The sequence below is a fragment of the Madurella fahalii genome (assembly GCF_045866475.1).
Source record: "Madurella fahalii IFM 68171 DNA, scaffold_1, whole genome shotgun sequence".
Classification (NCBI taxonomy): domain Eukaryota; kingdom Fungi; phylum Ascomycota; class Sordariomycetes; order Sordariales; genus Madurella; species Madurella fahalii.
Window position 1 is genome coordinate 9,980,138 of NW_027263971.1, and position 19,863 is coordinate 10,000,000.

General features: G+C 53.5%; 7 protein-coding genes across 7 annotated transcripts in view; 5 read left to right on the top strand and 2 right to left on the bottom strand.

The window, feature by feature from the left end:
• Positions 1-235: 235 nt before the first annotated feature.
• MFIFM68171_02696 (uncharacterized protein) lies at positions 236-1,243 on the top strand (the record flags this gene model as incomplete). The annotated part of the gene is made up of 1 exon (XM_071058118.1): positions 236-1,243. One exon carries the CDS (start codon positions 236-238, stop codon positions 1,241-1,243), a length of 1,008 nt encoding a protein of 335 aa, XP_070914219.1.
• Positions 1,244-3,741: 2,498 nt separating this feature from the next.
• On the top strand, positions 3,742-4,908 carry MFIFM68171_02697 (uncharacterized protein; the record flags this gene model as incomplete). The annotated part of the gene is made up of 1 exon (XM_071058119.1): positions 3,742-4,908. One exon carries the CDS (start codon positions 3,742-3,744, stop codon positions 4,906-4,908), a length of 1,167 nt encoding a protein of 388 aa, XP_070914220.1.
• Positions 4,909-5,330: 422 nt separating this feature from the next.
• On the bottom strand, positions 5,331-6,942 carry MFIFM68171_02698 (uncharacterized protein; the record flags this gene model as incomplete). The annotated part of the gene is made up of 7 exons (XM_071058120.1): positions 5,331-5,533; positions 5,606-5,831; positions 5,891-5,933; positions 5,995-6,040; positions 6,124-6,277; positions 6,353-6,556; positions 6,667-6,942. The coding sequence occupies 7 exons, from the start codon at positions 6,940-6,942 to the stop codon at positions 5,331-5,333; spliced, it is 1,152 nt and encodes a 383-aa protein (XP_070914221.1).
• A 508-nt stretch (positions 6,943-7,450) lies between these two features.
• On the bottom strand, positions 7,451-8,644 carry MFIFM68171_02699 (uncharacterized protein; the record flags this gene model as incomplete). Its single annotated transcript, XM_071058121.1, has 2 exons — positions 7,451-8,259; positions 8,335-8,644. The coding sequence occupies 2 exons, from the start codon at positions 8,642-8,644 to the stop codon at positions 7,451-7,453; spliced, it is 1,119 nt and encodes a 372-aa protein (XP_070914222.1).
• A 1,507-nt stretch (positions 8,645-10,151) lies between these two features.
• Positions 10,152-10,985, top strand: MFIFM68171_02700 (uncharacterized protein; the record flags this gene model as incomplete). Its single annotated transcript, XM_071058122.1, has 1 exon — positions 10,152-10,985. The coding sequence occupies one exon, from the start codon at positions 10,152-10,154 to the stop codon at positions 10,983-10,985; it is 834 nt and encodes a 277-aa protein (XP_070914223.1).
• Positions 10,986-16,331: 5,346 nt separating this feature from the next.
• On the top strand, positions 16,332-17,614 carry MFIFM68171_02701 (uncharacterized protein; the record flags this gene model as incomplete). Its single annotated transcript, XM_071058123.1, has 2 exons — positions 16,332-16,853; positions 16,934-17,614. The coding sequence occupies 2 exons, from the start codon at positions 16,332-16,334 to the stop codon at positions 17,612-17,614; spliced, it is 1,203 nt and encodes a 400-aa protein (XP_070914224.1).
• Positions 17,615-19,263: 1,649 nt separating this feature from the next.
• Positions 19,264-19,863, top strand: part of MFIFM68171_02702 (uncharacterized protein) — a gene marked incomplete at both ends in the record, with an annotated part of 1,171 nt that continues 571 nt past the window's right edge. Inside the window, 3 exons of the mRNA XM_071058124.1 lie at positions 19,264-19,373; positions 19,428-19,717; positions 19,779-19,863. The exon at positions 19,779-19,863 is cut by the window's right edge and continues 124 nt beyond it. Coding sequence (XP_070914225.1) covers positions 19,264-19,373; positions 19,428-19,717; positions 19,779-19,863 — 485 coding nt within the window. The remainder of the gene's footprint in view (positions 19,374-19,427; positions 19,718-19,778) is intronic.

Sequence of the window (19,863 nt, forward strand, 5' to 3'; positions counted from 1 at the left end):
AAATCCGTGGGGGGGACGCCTGTCCAGTCCCCACGACCAGTGGCCAACTTTAAAACAGGACCTCCCACCGTCGCGAGGGGTAGACATCCTGGGTTTCAGTACACTAGGCACCATACCATCGCCATTCGCCATGCGCCGCACTCTCACCTTCCTAGGCCTCGCCGTGTCGGCGATGGCCGGGCCAAACAGCCAATGCTTGGATGTGTCATTCGCGGTGCCCGCGACGAGCCAGAATATGGTGTTCTCCTCGCCCCCGGATCCGAACAATCAGACGGACATCGTCCACTTTATGCGGGAAACATGGCGTGGCAATACCCCCGCCACCGATGGCACCACAGCCGTCAGCGGCACCTTCACCATCAAGGGCACGTACTGCGTACCCGCGAACGTGATAGCCAAGGACACACTCCAAGTGCTCGTCCACGGCATCACCTATAACAAGTCCATGTGGGCCGGTATGGGATTCGACAGCCAGTACAACTGGCATGACTATGCCAACGCGCGGGGATACGCCACTCTTGCTCTGGACCGGCTCGGCCACGGCGAGAACCCGGAGATGCCCGATCCACTCAACGTAGTGCAGCCGCAGATGCACGTTGAGATCCTGCACCAGATCTTGAGCGCCGCCCGCAGTGCCAGCTCCCCAGTCAACGCGCTCGGCTGCGCCTTCGACAAGGTCGTCTTCGTCGGGCACTCGTACGGCTCATTCTTGGGTGGTGCCCTGGCTGCGCAATACCCGGCCGACGCCGACGCGCTTGTCCTCACCGGCTACAGCAACTACCTCGACTTCACCAGCGTCATCGACGCCGACTGGGTCAGCGCCGCGACCCTGGATCCCGCTCGCTTCGGCGGTTTGGCCCTGGGTTACGTGACCATGGGCAACGCGACGCAGAGGACGGCGGCCTTCTTCGAGGGCGGCTTCGACCCGGCCATCCCGCCGGTCGACTTTGCGTATGAGGACACGCTCACTGTCGGGGAGATCGGTGCCCTGTCGGCCATCCTAGGCGATGCCGTCGCCTACACAGGCCACGTCCTGGTCGCCACGACTGTGCAGGACATCTTCTTCTGCGAGGAGCCCGTGGCCCTGTGCGAGGCTCATCTGGCAGCGACGGCCGCATCGTTCCCCAACGCTTCGGATTATGATTATTTCGCGCCGGATAATACGGGGCACGACCTGACCCTGCACTACTCGGCCCAGCGTACCTTTGAGCAGGTTCACGACTGGCTTGATGAGAAGTTGTAGATAGCGACATCAAGTGCTAGTGTTGATGCACAAAGAGAGACCCCAGTGTATAGCTCCTCCAGGTTCCTCCCCCCTCCTCCTGCTGTCTCCCCCCCCCCCCCCTTCTTACGAGGAGGATTTGCCAACTTGAACTCAGCGAAGTGAAATGCAGGGCCGGCCGGGTTTGAATTGATGTCGAGACGCGGCCGGCCGGGCCCCGGCCGCAGGATTGGGGAGCACTCGGCTCAGCTGCGGCGCGGCATTTGTTTAATTGGATGTCCGGGTTTGGTTAGCGAATAGAGGCACAGCAGCGGTGGCTAGCGCCTCCGGGTCGTTTATTGTCGCGGGGTTTCGCTGGGGGGGTCTGCGGCTGGTCAGTTCCCCTTGCAGGACGGCCAGGACCAACAGATCATCACCTCAGACAGTGGTGTAATTTGCTCCGCGTCGCTCGCCTTGATCCTTGTAGTTTCCACCATATCTTGGGAAACCCAAAGTTGACCGTCGTCTCAAAAGGGTTCTCCAGACGATACTGGTACGGCGAGGATAAGGTAATCGGAGCGATGGCATCATAAGATATATGTGGCCGGGAACGGCCAGTTGCGGATTCTTCACCTCGGTTGGCCGCTTCACGTACTGTACACAAAAAGGACATGACTAATAAACCTCATCGAGCTGCACCACAATAGCACGCACGGATACCTCAGCGGGCCTGCCATCCCGCCTCCATAACTAGTATATCTTTCCTGCGTCACATTCCACGCCGCCCAGTGTCACCTTCCAGCCCGCAACCCGCATCGAACGACACCAATGGCGCTCGCATGCCTCCGAGCCCTGGCCTGCTTCAAACGCCGCTCCCGCGCCCACGCCCACGCCCGCGCCCATGGCACCTTTCCCAGGAGGACTGCTGCTGACACGGCCTCGGAGTCTGACGGCGACGACAACTCTATCCTTGAGAAACTGAAACTCGGCACCCTGAGCCCCGACTCGGGCGTTTTGAGCCCTGCCACGGGCGAGTTCAAAGGATTCTCGCCCCAGATCGCCACCCCCGGCTCGGTGGGTTGCTGCGAGCAACACCCAGGTTGCGGAGCGCGGGGGGCCTGCTTCGCAGGTTGATTTACCTGCCGGGGGCTCACCGGGGAGGGGGGAAACGAGCAGGGTTACGGCCGTTGTCGAATCCGCTTAAACAACTCGGCGCGCACATACCTGCCTGCAATGATCCTCGGCATTTTTGAAACTTCTAGTAGTTTACTACCGGTACGACCCTCTGTGGTTTATGGTAGGTGCGTGCGTGCGTGCGTGCGTGCGTGCGACGGCTTGGTACGATTGCGGGCTGCTGCCGGGACAACGACTGCTATTTTCACTTTCGCGTTAGGAAAGAGAGAGCAATGAGACTAGTTAGTTGTGGCTTGGATCCGGCGCAGAGAAGGTTATGCGAAGGTAGGAGAGATGAGAGATGAGTGGCGGCTTATGAAAGCTGTTTACTACACCCCCGGCACCCTACAAGTTGATCTTGAGGATTCGGGGTATTTGTTCATGAGTTGGGTTGCGCAATCCTATACAAACTGTAGATGGGCTCACGATTTCATATCTTCGAGGTAATCTCTTCAGTGATTTGGCCGGAGAGATCTCTTTGTGGCTTAGATTTTTAGGCTAGGGTAGCATCTGGGTATCTCTGTGCACTCCGAACTCGTTTGACGTGATTGTATGCTTTCTTGTTCGGCTTGCAGTACTTCCCGGGCTCCACAGATCCCTAGTCCGCAGTTGCTCCTAGTAATCGTCAAATGTCTTCTGAAGAGACCTAAATCGGAGGAACCAAGCATGCACCGGCCCCAGCCCGCAATGCCTCTCCCATGGACACAGTCAGTCAGTCCATATTAATTCAGCCCCCGGGCAAAGTCGATATATTGCTAGAGACGGAGAGAACTAGTATCTCAGAACTGGCTAAGCAAGTGCTGCACTGATTGCTGAGCTAAGGGGAGGGATGATGGTATTCCTGGTTATCGCAGCAGAAAATACACAGAAGGCTGTGTTCAAAGAACACATCTTCAATACAGAGGCACAGTTGATGTCGGTCCAGTCAGTCAAAGCCTCAAAAAAGAACTGTAATTGTAGCTCAACCGGGCTGAGAGCTGACAGTATTGTTCCACAAACAGGACATGCACCGGAGAACAACGTCTCGCGAGGATGAAGGACATGTTGAATCAGGCCGGTATGTATTAATATTGCAACCTCTGCCAAAGAACAACAACGTTTACAACCGGCTAACATTAGTATAATTAGGTGAGGGAGGGATTTGACTTTGATTATGAGTAATAGTAAACATTAACCCAGTCAAAATGCACCCCAGCTTCATCAACCCCAGTCCCTTCCAAGCAATGCCTTCTGCTGGCATCAAGCCTGAGCCTTTTCCCAATTGGGGCCAAATCTGCCGCATCCAATGGGATCGTCTTCCTGACGGTCGGCTGGCCCCGTATTGGAACGAACATTTCCAAGCTGTCGAGGACCGGGCCATCAAGTACATGCCACGGGTTCTGCGGAACCTTGGACTGCTCTGCTATGAATGCGTTCGTGCGGGATACCATGACCCGGACGCCGACCTGTGTCATGGACATGTCGCGGTCTACTTCCTAAGCGAAGGCGCGTGGAACCGCGCATATACCGTCACGACATGCCTCGGCGGTAGATACAGGACGCTCATTCTCAGGGTGGCCCTTCCCGCCATCACGCACTTGTCCAAGGTCGAGGCTGAGGCAGCGACAATGGATTGGGTGCGGCACAACACGGATATCCCTATTCCCGAGGTACTCGATTACGAGGCTTCGCCAAGGAATCCAATCGGCTACCCGTGGATGTTGATGACAAAGATGCCGGGAATTCCCTATGAGCATGCCATTCTCACTACCCAACAAAAAGTGAGGATTGCCGAGATCGTGGCCGGCTGGGTGAACACCCTCTCGCACTACGAATTTGAGGGGATAGGGACGCCGAAGTATGGCCCATATGGCGCCACGCCATCGGCCCTCGGCCCTGCTGTTGATGTGGACTTACTTATTCGGGAGTGGAGCGACGACCTTCCGCGCCCGATGAACCCCTTTCCCGACGTGTACAGCTACGCCTCGTCCTTCATCGCCAAGGAACCCTGCCCCAGACTCCAAGTCCTGATCGACCGAATCTTAGGGCCCCTATCAAAGTACAGCCCTATCCAAGCCCCACCCGGAAGCGTTCTCGCCGTTCTCCGGGCCGAGATGAACCGCTTCACGCTCCAGCACTGGGACATCAACAAGGGCAACATCCTAGTTGACGAGAGAACCGGCCTGCCCACCGGCCTCATTGACTGGGAGCACATCCACACCTTGCCCGTGGTTCTCGGGGTGCGGTATCCGGGCATCATGGCCGTTAGCGGCGGGGACGACTCCTCTGAAGAGACCGTTGACTGCGAATGCTGCATCAGGGACTGCGAAGCAATGCGTGAGGCCTTTGACCAGAAGCTCCTCGATCTACAGTCCCCATGGTTGCTCGCCCCAGACGGTGGGCAACACGATTTGGAGCTCGCCAGACAGTGGGATTACAGGGACCCTTTCTTACTAGTGAGGCTGCTGTTGATGTTTCTGAGGTTGGAGAATTACTCTGAGGCGGTCATCCAGTGGTTTGAGGACCGGGTTGCTGAGGGTCTCCTTCCATGGTAGGTTGTTGAATGACGGAATGAGTGAGCAGCGCTAGTGACAGGTAATAATCAAAATAAATGCTACTGGTAAAATGTACACATCTCTTCTGTGAGACATGTAATATCTGTAGTTATCCGAAGTTTCTGTCGGCTGGCGGGGCTCACTGAACAAAGGTTCTCGATAGGAACACCGGACCACGAACCACTCATCTACAAGGGGTTGCTTGACATGGAGCAAATCTAAACATGTTGTAATTAATCAGGCTTCATAGATCCTATTAACTCACATAGTATTGAGTTGCCAAAAATAATAATTTCTCTGTATACACTCCCATGTGCCACACATATGTCACCCCACCTACCTTCCAAAACTACAAAACAATCACGCATCGTTGAATTGTGTTCTGCCTCCGGTCCCGTCCGCGCTCTCCGTTTTGTTAGCCTTCAAGTCAGAGGAGATTTCAGCATTAGATACAACAATGACTGAACGATCTCAGCAGCTGCGAGGCCGGTCGTTTCCCCCGCGGTGTCGTATGCTGGTGCCACCTCCACAATATCAGCTCCAACGACTTTGAGTCCAGCGAGGGCGTCAAGAACCGTCAAGAGCTCCCGGGTGCTCCAGCCCCCCGGCTCAGCCGTGCCAGTGGCTTGAGAATGGCGTCGCGAGTTAACATGGAAATAGCATTGCTTTCAAGTTGGAGAAGAGATTTAACACACACCTGGAGCAAAAGCAGGATCGAGGACGTCAATGTCCACGCTAATGTATACCCTTGCGTCCCCAACCCTCTCCTTGAGTTTGGTGACGATGCCGGTAATTCCGACCCGGTCGATTTCCCGGGCCGTGACGGACATGAATCCGCATCGCCGGTCGTTCTCCATATCGCCGGTTGGGTGTGAGAGGGGAGCTCTTATACCAGCATGGATGCTTTTGTTGCTGATCAGTCCCTGTATACTCTGTCAACCGGTGTCCTGAATCTCAGCGTTTGTATCCCGGGTTTACAGACCTCCTCGTGGGCAATATGGAGAAATGTCCCGTGGTTTAACCCTCTTTGGGTGAGAGAGTGTCAGTTTGAGAAATGAACAGTCGCTTTGTGCATGTTTTTCTTACGCGTATTCGGACAAGTCGCCTCCTAGAATTTTGGGGTCCCACGTATCTGCGAGTCTTGAATTAATCCAAATGCTTCTCCTTCCTTTTTCCTAATCACAAACGTTGGATATCTAGCAGTCGACTACGTACCGATATGAGCATCGAAATGTATAACGGCAAGTTGACCCCACTTCTTGAATGCTGCCCTCAGAGCAAACAGCGTTGTGGTGTGGTCCCCTCCCAGAGTGACAACGCGAGGAATTGGAGACAATCGATCGGACATCGGCCGTCTGCTGATAACGACCTTTGCGCGGGTAAGAGAGTGTAAAGCTCAAGTCGGGCAAAGATCGACTGGAATGTTCTAGCGGTCGGCACATACCTCATGTGCTCGTTCAAGCTGCTTGAGTGCAACGAAGTTGTCCAGCCATGTCATTGGCACGTCGCCGCAATCCACTATCCTCGCGCCACTCTTGAAGACATTTTCACCCGTGTAGATACTCCATGCAAATTCCGGCAAGATTCGCCACGAACCCGATCGAATAGCATGCGGACCGAATCTTGCTCCTGGTTTCCCTGTGGTTGCCTGGGCACCGGACGTAATCAGAGGCTGCCGTCTTCTTCCGTTTCTATTTCCTTATTGCTGATCCCGACTATTCATCGATCTTCAAAGAGAACTTGGAGGGGCCCACATACCGTATCAAATGGTGCGCCCAGGATGGCGATGTCATAGGATTTGAAGCGCTCCCCGCTCCTTGACAGACATGGGACGAAAGGGACATTTGCATATGTCGACAGGCCCCATGGCACTTCGTCTTCTTCGGTTTCCGCAATTGTAGAGAGGACTGTCTGGGTGCTATCGTAGAACCACGAACCAAATGGAATTTTGGGCCTGCACCCTTGGCAAAGAAGTGCAAAGAGGAGAAGCACAGCACCTAACCGGTGCGTGGTAGGCGGCGAATACCGAGTCATCGTGACCTCCGTGGTTGTTGGGTGCGGTTTGGCTCTCTTGCTGCAAGTTTTAATGGAGTGGTAATTGCCGCGTGATATTCGTTGTTTGTTTGCTGAGCGGGGTTCGGATTTGAGTTATGGGCACAGCTTGGAGGTGGCTAAGGAGCAAAGTTTGCTCACGTCACTGCGCCGCCCAACCCAGAGCCTGCAAGGTGATGAGACCCATGCTTTCGCTTTTCCATCACACCCGATGTTAGCGACTGCCTGAGGTATCCATCGGCATGGCACGTAAGACCCAGACACCAAGTTGTGACAATTACAGTACTTCATACTTTGGGCGCGAAGGGCGGGCTTGCGGGCACGTAATTAACCTCCCTTCTGATGGCTGCTTGCAAGCAGCAAAAGACGGATGATCACAGTCAATTATATCAACGCAAGGTATCGCATCGGAAAGAACCTCTCTTTTCTTTTACATCTACTACTTGATTGCCACATGTTAATCACTACTGAAGTAACAATTACTCACCTGCTAGGCTACTTCCAAAGGATCTCCCCCAACTGGCTCCCCAATCCTCCCAAAAACCTCCTGCACGGCATCCCATTTCAGACTCCATATCCCATCGTGGTCCGCGCCCTTGACGGTTCGACTTTGATAGTCAATCACGCCCGCCCGACTCGTCTCGTTCCAGCACTGATCAAACCACAGCGGTCCCCTTGAGCCCCCGTCCCCAATCATCTTATCCTTGTCGGCGTAAAAGACATCAACCCTCAGCCTCACCCCCGCGGCACGCAGCGCCTCGGCCAGCCGCGGGACAAGTCTGTCGTAGTCCCCCCAGTCACTCCACCCGTCCACTCCGTCGACTCTCTGCATCAGCACCACCGCGTCGGCCGAGATGCCCTGCACCCCCTCCGCATACACGCGGTCGATGACGCTCGCCCAGATCTCCTCCTCAAACGCCGCGCCCTCGGGCAGCGCATCACCGCCACCCGCGGCATCGCCCCCGTTGGTAAGCGAGGCCGGGATGAGCTTCTCCAGGAGATTGAGGGTGAGCCCGAACGAGGTGCCGAGCGTGGGGCCGATGTGGTTGTTCACCAGGCGCGCGAACTTGTCGGTGTTGGCGAGGACGCTGACGGGGAGGTGCTGGAGGATGGAGAGGCCCGTCGAGCCGGTGTGCGCGGGCAGGATCCAGGGCCCGCCGATGGCGAGGTACGGGCGGGACGGGTGCAGGAGCTGGGGGTGGTGGAAGACGAAGTCCAGGGCCCAGATGGTGCCGCCGCTGTGGCAGGCGACGGAAACGTGGCGGATGCCGAGGTGGGCGAGGAGGGCCGGGATGACATCTGCTTTCAGTTAGATGCTTCGGTTAAAGATAGAAAGAGAAGGGGATTGGATGTTAAGAGGGAGAGGGATCGTACCGAGCCATAGACTCATCCTGTCCTTTGCGTCGGCGGAATCGGTGCCTCCAATGCCGGGTCTGTCGGGGTTGATGATGCGGATCTTGTGCTTCTTGGCCAGCTCGTCTTTGGCTATGTGGAAGAGGCGCGATGACAGCAATGGGCCAAAGAAGAGGAATACATTTTCTTGCTCTGGATGGGCCTCGTTGCGGTAGCCATAGTCGGCATACTTCACCTTGAATGGCCGCGTGCGACCGTTGGCTGGGTCTGCGGGCAGCTCAAAGGTCCTGTTGAATCGCGGGTCGTTGACATAGTCTGCCGGGGTCACCATCATGGGCAAATGTTGCGGGTGCCGCGCTGAAGTTATTTACCTGATTGATTTGCTGACCGTGAGACGAGGCTTTGGGATAGCAGGTTAACTGCGGTCAGCGGGGTAGTGGGGGTTCACGCAGAATCCGCGCCGGCTGCGCACATGAAATTAGAGACATCCCGGTCGACGCACAAAGCCAAGTGGGTAATACTTGCTGCGTACCGGCACTGAGGAACAAAATTCCTATCGCTCTGAGTCTTCGGTCGGAATGCCGGTCTTTTCTCCACCACCGTTTCAATCCAAATCCCTACTGGATATCTCGATTCACTTGCCCCCCGCGTTATTCTAGTAGATACACCACTGATCGGGCCACAAATAAGTTATTGAAATGGTGCGGAAACACACATCTACACCCACATACCTATCAAAACAAGGGGGAGGGCAAAGGTGGCCAAATGCCAGACAGACGAGATAGACAAGACAGGCCAGGCGACACCACCACAAATTGGGTCCCTGCAGCCCAAACAAGGTCAAAACAACATGTGCAGATAGAGCTCCCTCTGATCAGAGGGGGATCGCTTTGCGCGCAAAGAAAGCTCGTCAACTAAGCCTACAACAGGTGTGGAAAAGAGTGCCGGAATTGATCCTCCTGTCTAAGGAGTAATAGCCAGGACGGCCCTACTTATAGTGCACGGCAGGTTCCAGCCCCCGGAGCGCCATCCTAGCAAGTGTGTCCCTCTGACCAGAGGGACCCTGCCCTCTGGGGGCAGTTTTCCCTAACTCAGTAAGCGCCATTCTGTTACAACTAAAACTTGTAAGGCAACTTGTCAACGCTCTGTTGTTCTTCGCTATCCTCCTCTCTTATTTTTCTAATAATAGCGTGTCACCGGAAGGGTTTGGGAGGACGTGTGAATATAATTTTACTCAGGTATAAAATGGTATAAAATCCAGCATCTTCCAGATGCTCACCCTGCTGAGTTTACCTATTCACTGATTCCACTTTTTACGCAAGGTGTACAGATATGAAGTGGCAATTATAGGCTAATAGAATATTATAGGTGTTGAACGTTGGAAAAGGGCCCAAAAGGCTATATTTTGTAGATACTGTATTCTGGGTAAAGTGACTGTGAAACCTTAAAGAGGAATGTCCAGGTTCCTCCATTTCGGAAAATTACTAGGATGCAAGAGGATTAAACCTGCAGAGAGGTGGCAAGCAAGGTTGAGCTGTGACTTGATGTCTGGATAGCCCGCGGCGAAACATCTAGAGGTAGAATATTGGCATTGTCAAAGCAGCTACTGTAGCATGGACTAATCAGGCGTGAGACGAGTTTGGGGCGGGGAGCGGGATAATTAATGAGGCCTCGCGAGTCCACTCAATCAATGCGGGCACCGGGAAGCCGAACGAGCCGCATCTGATATCGTCTTCAGTCGGCAGCCCCGCGTCGATTCAGTCACGTCACGACCGTAAGGCAAGCTACCTTACCTTCCACTTATACAGTGTCATACACTTAGGAATAACCGACGAAACATGCCGACCTGGTTTCTACCCCCCGACTTCACCTTCAAGCCTGAGAAGCTCCCCCTCGGTGCCATCATCTCACACCCCAAGTACCCGACCGACGTCCTCGCGCTGCCTGCATCCAGCAATCCTCCTATCACCCTCCCAGAACAAGACACCCTCGTCGAGGAAGCCCATGTGCACTCGCGGGAGGTGGAGCGCGCCGTCGGCGTCAACCTCCTGGCTAAAATCGCCGAGCTGTTCTCCGGTGCCGTGAACGTTAATCTCCGGCGGCGTAACCTGCTCAAGTACGGGGAGGTGGACCACGAGATTCGTACCTTCACGACACCCTTCGCGCCCGAAACCCTCAAGGCGATCGTGGCCCTGCCCGACGTTCGCGACCACATCGACGGCTCGCTGTTCGGCAAGCGGCCCGTATATATCATATCGGAGCTGCGGGTGGCGCGGACGTCCTTCACTGTGACCAAGGAGAGGGGAACGCCCACATCCGCCACCGTGTCCGGCTCTGGCCCTGTACCGGCGGGTCTGGTGCCGATGGAGGTGGGCGGCGGGATATCTGACAGTGTTGATGCGACCAAGACGGACGAGTGGAAGACGGCGCCCGGGATTGTCTTTGCATACCAGGTGTATGCGATTCGGGCTAAGGAGGGAGGGGGGAGCGAGGCCAGGGCGAATATTTTGGAGAGTAGTACGGCGTTTATGACGGGAGAAGGAGAAGAGAAGCAGCAGGTTATGGAGGTTGTCGAAGCCACTATAGACGTATTAGAAGGGGATTTCGATGAACTAACTAAGTTCGATATGGAATGTATTGGAGACAACGATGTTTATATCTCGTTTAAGTGAGCGTCTATCTAATATCTCTACCGCCGCTATATCTAGTTCCAGCCCTATACTAGCGGGTCTAATACTGATGGAGGTAGATAGAGGGGTATCTAACACTGCGGCTCCGAAGCTTCGGGCCTGCATCAACGGCGATTATGACGGGGAAGGAGAAGAGAAGCGGTAGGGCATGGAGGTTGTCGAGGCCGCTGCAGATGTGTTGGAGGGGATGTTGATGAACCAACCGAGTTCGATGTGGAACGTATTGGTTCATCAATGCCAATCTGATTCTTCTGCGGCTCTGCTTGGGTGCAAAGCCGTCTAAACGCAGTAAAAATAAAAGAAGAAAAAAGATGAAAGAAAGAAAGAAAGGGAAAATAGGAAAAGGAAAAAAGAAAGGAGAAGAAAAGAAAAGCTAGACCCGAAATATTAAGTTTGGGAAAACTGTCCATAGAGGGCAGGATATTACTCTGATCAGAGGGCTATAACGAGCTTTCTTTATATGCAAAGCGATCTCCCTCTAATTAGATGGAGCGCTATCTGCACATATTGTTTTGACTTTATTTAGGCTACAGGGACCTAATATATGGTGGTGTCGCCTGGCCTGTTCTGTCTATCTTGTCTGTCTGGTATTTGGCCACCTTTGCCCTCCCCCTTGTTTTGATAGGTATGTGGGTGTAGATGTGTGTTTCTGCACCATTTCATTACTTAAACTCCGCAGCATCGAAAGCAGCACCCCTATCGAGGAGTAGCTTTACCACGGCTTCGTGCCCACCCTTGGTGGCCCAGTATAGCGGAGTCCACTTAGTCGCATCCCGGCCTTCGATAGAAGCGCCCCTATCGAGCAACAGCTTTACCACGGCTTCGTACCCACCCTTGGCGGCCCAGTGTAGCGGAGTCTGCCTAGCTGCATCCCGGGCCTCGATAGCAGCGCCCCTATTGAGCAGCATCTTTACCATAGCTTCGTGCCCACGCTCAGCGGCCCAGTATAGTGGAGTCTTCCCAGTCCCATCCCGAGCCTCGATAGCAGCGCCCCTATCGAGCAGTAGCTTTACCACGGCTTCGTGCCCACCTTCGGCGGCCCAATGTAGGGGAGTCCATTTAGTCGTATCCCAGTCCTCGATAGTAGCGCCCCTATCGAGCAGCAGCTTTACTACGGCTTCGTGCCCACCCTTGGCGGCCCAGTGTAGCGGACGCTGCCTATTCCTACCCTCCTGGGACTCGATAGCAGCGCCCATATCGAGCAGCAGCTTTACCATAGCTTCATCGCCATCCTTGGCAGCACTGTATAGCAGTGACCGCCAATCCTTGTCATTAGGTACATTACGGCTGCTATGCGTTTTCAGTTCGGTAATGAAGATTAGTATGGTACGAACAATTTTCCATCTATGACGTAGTTAGATGCGTTTCTGTGGCTGAAAGCATGTCTCTGTGTGGATTAAAAACGTTCTTGTTAATACGTACCTCCGGCGAGCAAGAAATGGAGATATATTTGCCGGCGGTTCTTTGAGCCCTTTTTGTCTCATAAGGAGATTTTTGATGACGAGTTCCTTCAGCAATTCGTCTGTATATTGCGGCGAGTATTGTCGCTGAATCGATGGGATCTGAAACCAAGTTGATTGCCGGGCAGGCTCAGGGTCAATGTCAGGCGATTCTTGGAACCACTCCAGCTCCCAGGTCTGTTGTGGATCGAGTTGACGGGCCATCTCCAGAGCCGCCTCACCAAACAAGGGTGGTTCCACTTCTCTACCGACATAGTGCTGCGGTAGCCGCTCCTCACCGTCTGAGACATCTATCTCAACATCGTCGGAAAACCTACTTTTTGACGACCGTACACTCCGTTCAGGGAGGGGTTCAAGTGCCAGGGATAATAAGTGATTCGCAACGTGTAAGGATAGTAGACTGGCTTCTCCTTGCGGTTGCATGGAACATTTCATTGGGCATTCGTTGAACAGGGGGACACCTGTCGCTGCCGGACGATAGGCACCCCTAGCCATGGTCTCCACGCGGGATATGGGAAACATCCCCGCGTGCTCGTGCTTTAAGTGCTCTTTGAAGTCGACTTCGCTATGCAGCACGAGCGCGGCGCTGTGCGGTCGCATCCGGCAGACCCATGTGCCTGGCGAATGATACGCTCTGATGTGGCCTGTCCATTGGCCCTTCCAGGGGAACATCTTCAAAAATGTCTGGCATTGTTCAAAAATGCAGTTGTAGGGCTCGAGGTCCCTTCTCACATGCTTTCTGGATCGGCGTGAGTAGTTATATAGAGTAGAGTGGGCGACAGAGGAGTTCAGACCTCCATTCCACCTTGTTCCGTATCTCTCCCTCGTTAAGTTTGTCAAAGCAATAGGGACACAGGACGCAATCGTCGTTAGAATCATTGTCCGCTGCCGGTTTGGGAGGACGAGGCCAGTCCAGGAATACGCCGGCAATTTCCGAACGCACACTCACTGACACTGCCGTAGACTGACTGATGGATTTCGGAGCCTCGAATTTGGCATTCTCGAAGGACATTTGTGAGGCCATGCCGTCTTGAATTTCGCGCCGTTTAGTTTCCGCTTCGCCGCTTTGGTCTGCTGTTTCTATGGTCTTCCCTTTCGAGGGCCGTGGTTCGTTGGGTTTCAGTGCTTGCATTGGCTGCTGTTTCTCTGGTGCTATCTCAGGCTTTTGGAAGGCGATTTGGCTCTCCTTTGCACCTTGTCGTAGTGGCGCCTCCAGCCCCTGAACCGTCTCATACGAAAAGAAATACCTGTACTCAGGAACTCCTGCAGTCCTTTTGGCGCGTCCGGGAATCTGTATGCGACAATATTCTGGGCGTGCAACTCATCGTCGGCGCCTTGATCAATGCCGTCCTTAGTGTCCCTCTGTCCCGCAGCGTGGATACTGTACTCCATAGCTGTCGCTTGTCGAATAGCCGTTGATATTGTCTTCAGCTGACTGACTAGTCCAAGAACTGAATGCAGGGCCTCTCTGGAAAGGTTTGTGGCGATGTCCTTTGTTGTGTGCTCCTCCCAGTTAGCGGCGTTCCCCGTGGCGCCTTGACCACAGCTTCTGCGCGGTGGCCTAGTGTTCCGCAGGGTATCGTCTGGTTGGTCGTATATGCGACTTGCTGCCTGTGGTCAGCCCCGGTGATCGCAACAAGCTCTTTAGACGGGCATACCATAGTCAATATTCACTCTCAAAGTTCGAAGCAGCAAAACAACAAGCTCCAGAGTGTTGTTACTATTTCGAAGTCGACTGTCCAGCGATGATGAGAGTAACGGATGTAAGGAGGCACCAATATTGACAGCCCAGATTTCGAACCGGCTCATCTCGGTTTCAACCAGCCGCCGCGAGTCTTCTGGGAGATGAGGGCAGAGTTTGCATGACTCAAATGCGTACATGCACCTTAGATAGGCTTCATGGGCTGTTACAGTATCGTCAAGATCTTCGTTGCGCTCTCCGAGAGACATTCTCGTGCAAGGCTCGTTGGGTTCGAATGCTTTGAAGTGTGTTGAAGTGTGCTCCGTAGTGATCGGGTGGATAGCGACGTCTACGGGCGTAGACTGAAATCCCCGAGTTAAGCACCCGAAATACCGCTGTGGCCGTGGATGTGGCGGGGTGAAAGGAGCCATCACCCAATCCAAGAGCGCAAGGCTCCATGTGCAATATAAGAGTAGCATCCAATGAGATCCAGTACCATCTGTAATACTTAGACAAAGTAGATTTAGCCGCCGAGTGGTCCCCGCGTGTGGGTGATTTTGCACATTCTCGGCTTGAAGAGATCACGTCGAGTCGAAAGGCTGTCTGGCAGTTCCTCTGCTCCCCCTTCGCCTCTTCCCTATTTCTCCCGCGTCTCTTGCGGGTACTTCTTCTATTTTCGACCATGTCAACAATTCACAGCATATTCAAACTTTCTTCGCTCATTCAACTCAAAAGCGTTCTGTCGTCCGTGGAGAACGTTATTCCGCCCACTATTGTTGGTGAAGCTCAACCTGGAGAGATTGACAAAGATGTTACAGAGAGTATACGGCAATATGCTTCACCGGCGCGTTTTCAACCACTGCTAAAACGCGTACTCGATGCACTGCGGCCCGACACACAGGACAGCAATACAACGGTTCAAGTTGCCGACGATGAGCACAGGCACGACGCGGATCTTAGCCGTTACTTGTGCACCGATGGTATCCAACGCTCCCTTCGAGAGTTCGTCGACGTTGTACATGCCCAGTGGCCAGTCGGATGCCAAGCGGCCCACAAGACGATGCTTAGACTCGCCACCTACCGACAATACGAGGACGAGAAAGTTGGTCAAGTGCTTTCATTCGACACACTCTCATCGGGGCACGATGGTTTCTGGGGAAGAGTCAAGTTTTATATCCGGTAGGTTTGGTTTCGATGCTTGGTCTCATATTCCTTGTCGAACGGAACGTTCAGCAATACTAAGCATTGTAAAATATGCCTCACCCTCACAGGACCTGCCGAGCTCTGACATCTATGCTTTAGAACTGAGCCTCGGCTTCGTAAGGTCAGGTTTACCGGCAGCGAAGAGGAAACGACAGTGTCTCCCGATGAAGCCTTTGCCGCCAATTCCCAACCGAGGCATGTCGTCTTATGTGAGATAATTCAAGATTCAGTAAGAAGGAGAGTGTGCAAATTGGTCGATATTAAATCTTTAAATACGAAAGAACCTAGAGGCGAGAAGGGAATCCGTTCGTCCAAGCACCCGGTCCCATTGAGGGAGCTGCGTACGCCAATGAGGGCGACAGGTTCGAGCAGCCAGAGATCCCACGATACGCCACTCGCGCCACAACAGGGTGCTGAGCTCGCCTTAGTACTTGCCTGCAGCCTTTTACAGCTTTGTGGTGGCGCCTGGGGTGCCGACGCACTGAGAGCGGGAAACGAGAGTCCTTGGCTTCATCGAGACTGGTCCCAGCAAGGCGACTGCTTTCTCCCCGGCCGCGAAAACAAACCAGACATGTCCTGTCCGTATCTGCCAATCATCATCAGCCACGAGTACAAGGAGACCACCTTCGACTATTACGCCTCTAGTATAGTTGCATTGGCTATCACCCTCATCCAGCTCCAGGCTGACGAAGTCATTCAAGAGCTCGATTCGATACGGCGGGATTTAACCCAAGATGGAGGCATGACGCCTAGCACGGACTACTGCGCCGTCCTAGACCTTATCGAGACCGACACGTTCAAAACAACGTTCACGATTTGTGCCAGAGAGCTATCCGAGCATGTGTGGAGGGTGATTTTGCAAGCAGCATCGACATGGAGGACGAAGCGGTTGTCCAAAAGCACTTCACGTCTCTGGTTCTAACACCCTTGAAAAAATACTATGACCTCACAAGAACGCTTGTAACTGGGGCCGGAACTCTACGAATGTCGCAAGATGCGCTGCCAAAACGGAAGAGGCAATGGTCAGAGCTCTCCGACGATGATGAAGATCCCAAGAGCGATGCTAAGCTGACATCGGCAAACCCTACTAAAAAGCGAGATGGCAAAACCGCGAGTAGCGGGATTCATGTTGAGGACGTAGCGTTTCAGACCGGCGGACAAATAACACCCACCGAATGGCTTGAAGGTCTCAAGAGACTGTCCAGATCCATTGGTAGCAGATTTCCGGGCGGCATCCAAGACACGGCCATCCGAATCGCAATTCTTGATACAGGGGTCAATTCGGAGAATAGGTTCTTCAAGAGCGAGGTGAGAAGAAACAGAATCAAGGGACAAGCAGATTTCGTGCCCGGAAGCAAGTCGTTCAAGGCCGCCAACGACACGTTTGGCCATGGTAGCCTAATGGCGCAAGTTGTGATAGAGGCCGCGCCGCTTGCAGACGTTTACGTCGCTCGCGTGGCCAAAGACACGGAGTCGCTTTCGGCGAGCAGGCAAGGGATCATCGACGTGAGTCCTTACGTTTCCTGTTGCTCTTCTGCGAGTGATCAAAAGCCCCGGTCTCGCTAATTCTAGACTCCTATCGGCAGGCAATCACTTGGGCAAACAAGCAGGAAGTCGATATTATTTCCATGTCCTTCGGATTCCCGGAGGTCGACGACGAGATTGCCTTTGCTATAGAGTCTGCGCGGCTAGTGCGTGGGAATGCCGTCATCTTCCTGGCCAGCGCTGGAAACTCGGCCTTTGAACCCGAGAAGTTCCCCGCCTGCCATCCGTCCGTCATTTCCATCTATGCGACCGACTGTCGAGGCGCCTTCTTCTTTGAGCCGCCCGCTACGAAAACCACAGCGCCTGCCTTCGGGACGTTTGGCGACAACCTCCCTGACCGCTTCCTTAAGTCCTACGGCCCAGCCATCTGTCAACCAGGATCTTCGATTGCTACTGCGGTTGCGGCCGCCATCGCAGCTATGATGCTTGCCTACATCAAGACACTCCCATTTGCTGGCATGGATCTTCAGCAGCAAGTGAGAGATTCCATCGAGGAGCTCAAGAAGCGGCGAGAGGAGTACAGACACCTGGAGAAGCTGAGGACCGTGGAGGGAATGACGCAGTTATTCGAAAGAATGGCCCCGAATCGGGTCGGGCGCACGAGATGGATCAATCCGTTATCATTTTGGATGACGAGGATTCCCGAGCGGATCGAGAAGGCTTTAAGTGAGGTTGCGGACGACGTGCGAGTAGCGGTTGCTCCCTGGGCAGGTTGGGCTTGAGTTAGAACGGAGCAGGGCAGTCAGATCGGGGTGGAGGAATGTGAAAGAAAAGAAGGATGCCGAAAGTATGGGAAACTGTTCTTAATCATATTCTAGATAAGGTGGCTGTGAGTCATTAAACAGAGACGCCCTACCCCCTCATCTCGTCCCCAAGCAAACTATAATCACCACACGCCGGAAACGATAGTCTACTGGGCGATAATGAGATGGTACAGAAAACACACACCTACACCCACATACCCTATCAAACAATAGAGGGCAAAGGCGGCCAAATGCCAGACAGACGATATAGACAAGACAGGTCAGGCGACACCACTACAAATTAGGTCCTTGCAGCCTAAACAAGGTCAAAACAACATATGCAGATAAGAGCTCTCTCTGATCAGAGGAAGATCGCTTTGCACGTAAAGAAAGCTCGTCAATTGAGACTACAATAGGTATAGAAAAGAGTCCTGAATTGATTGTCCTGTCTACGGAGCGATGGCTAGGACGGTGCTACTTACGGTGTAAAAGAAATATGGGCCTACGGCAGGTTCCCTGGGGGGCCATCCCAGCAAGTATGGCCCTCTAATTAGAGAGGCCCTGCCCTCCGGGGACAGTTTCCCCCAACTTATTACCGAAAGCAGAATTTACTGTGTTTACGGGAAGAACTTGTTTGTTTGCTTTCACCGCCATTTCCATGGGTTCTTTCATGCGCTCAGCTACCCACGAGGGCCTCGTCCAGGCATATGTTCTAGCTGCGGCGGAAAGGGTGAGCCTCTTTCCGCTGCTGGTGAGGATTGTCCCCAGAAACAATCTTTCCGAGACTTCGTTATATGACATGTTTGATCCATGAGATTGGATTGATGAAGGGATAATATTGGTCAGAAGAGGACTACTAATGCAAGGCGAGTAGAGTTGTGATTCTCGGATAGAACGAGGCGCTTTATATATCGTTGACCTTGCTGACCACATGGAACCGCGGATGTCCTCTGCTCAGTTGGCCTTGTCTCTTCAAACTGGCAGCCTGCCAATCTTGGGCGGCCAAGCTGAATACTGAACTACAAAGCGCGCGGTTCTGTAGAAGCAGCCCGCAAAAGCGGCTGAGAAATAGCAGCTCAAACCAACCACACACCAAGATGACCCTAAACATCCAATTAACACCGCTATTGTGAGAATGCACTACACAATAGATTGTGATGAGCGGGGCAGTGTGACGATAATGCTGCCTTGCATTCTGACAGGTCGTTTGTTGATAGATCTAGACAACGTGCAGTCATGACAGTGTCCCTTAGATTACCACGGGCTGGGCTACAGATTGACTTTCCCGCCAGACCTGGGCGGTCCAAGAAGGGAAGCTACTGTAATGCGGGGAAAAGCAACAACCGGCAGCTTCAGAAATAAGAATGGATGTGAGGTAGCGCGGTACGCAGACTAGGTCGAAAACAACTCGCGAGTGTGTTCTTTGTGATCTGTCGCATCAGCCCTGGCTTCTGTTGGTTGTTAGATGCAAGGTAACTCGCACGGACCGCTAACAGGTTCGCCCATTTTTGTTGACTTCGCGACGTGACCAATGTTGTCCAATTCTGCCCCCTCATCTCGTCCCCAAGCAGACTATGCCACACGCCGGAGACGATGATCCACTGGGCGATAAGACTATGACTTCGCCAATGTCTTCCTTACTCAGCGTTGGCAGGGTCCTCAGAGGTCGTCTTTCCAGTTATTCCATCGTCAAGGAACTTCACAGGACAGCTGATGATGGCGCCGTCTTTATCGCAACGTAGGTGTATACCATGGAACATGTCTGGCAAACGATGCTGAATTCAAGCTTCAGGAGTCAAAACAGTGAGAAGTGCATTGTCAAGAGCATCAGAGGCCACTGGCGCCTGCAAAATGAAGCCAACATCCTCAAGCGCTACCAGGCTAAAACGCCCTTCCTGCGCCCTCTTGTGGATGAGATCGAGGAGCCTTCCGAACCCCCATCGATCGTCCTGAAGCACCTAGATAGTGACCTTTTGACTGCGTCGAATAAGAAGAGACTGTCCCGTCCCGAAATCAAGCAGGTCGCGAAGTGCGTCCTCCAGGCGCTTGATGTTTTGCACAAAGATGGATTGGTCCATACCGGTACGTATTGTCGTCAAGGTGCTTCTCGACAAGGTTTCCGGTCTGATTCGCGCTGGAACAGATGTCAAGCTGGATAACATATTTGTCAATCATGGCCAAGGAGAACGCTTCAGTACAATACAGCTTGGCGATTGCGGTGGTGTTGT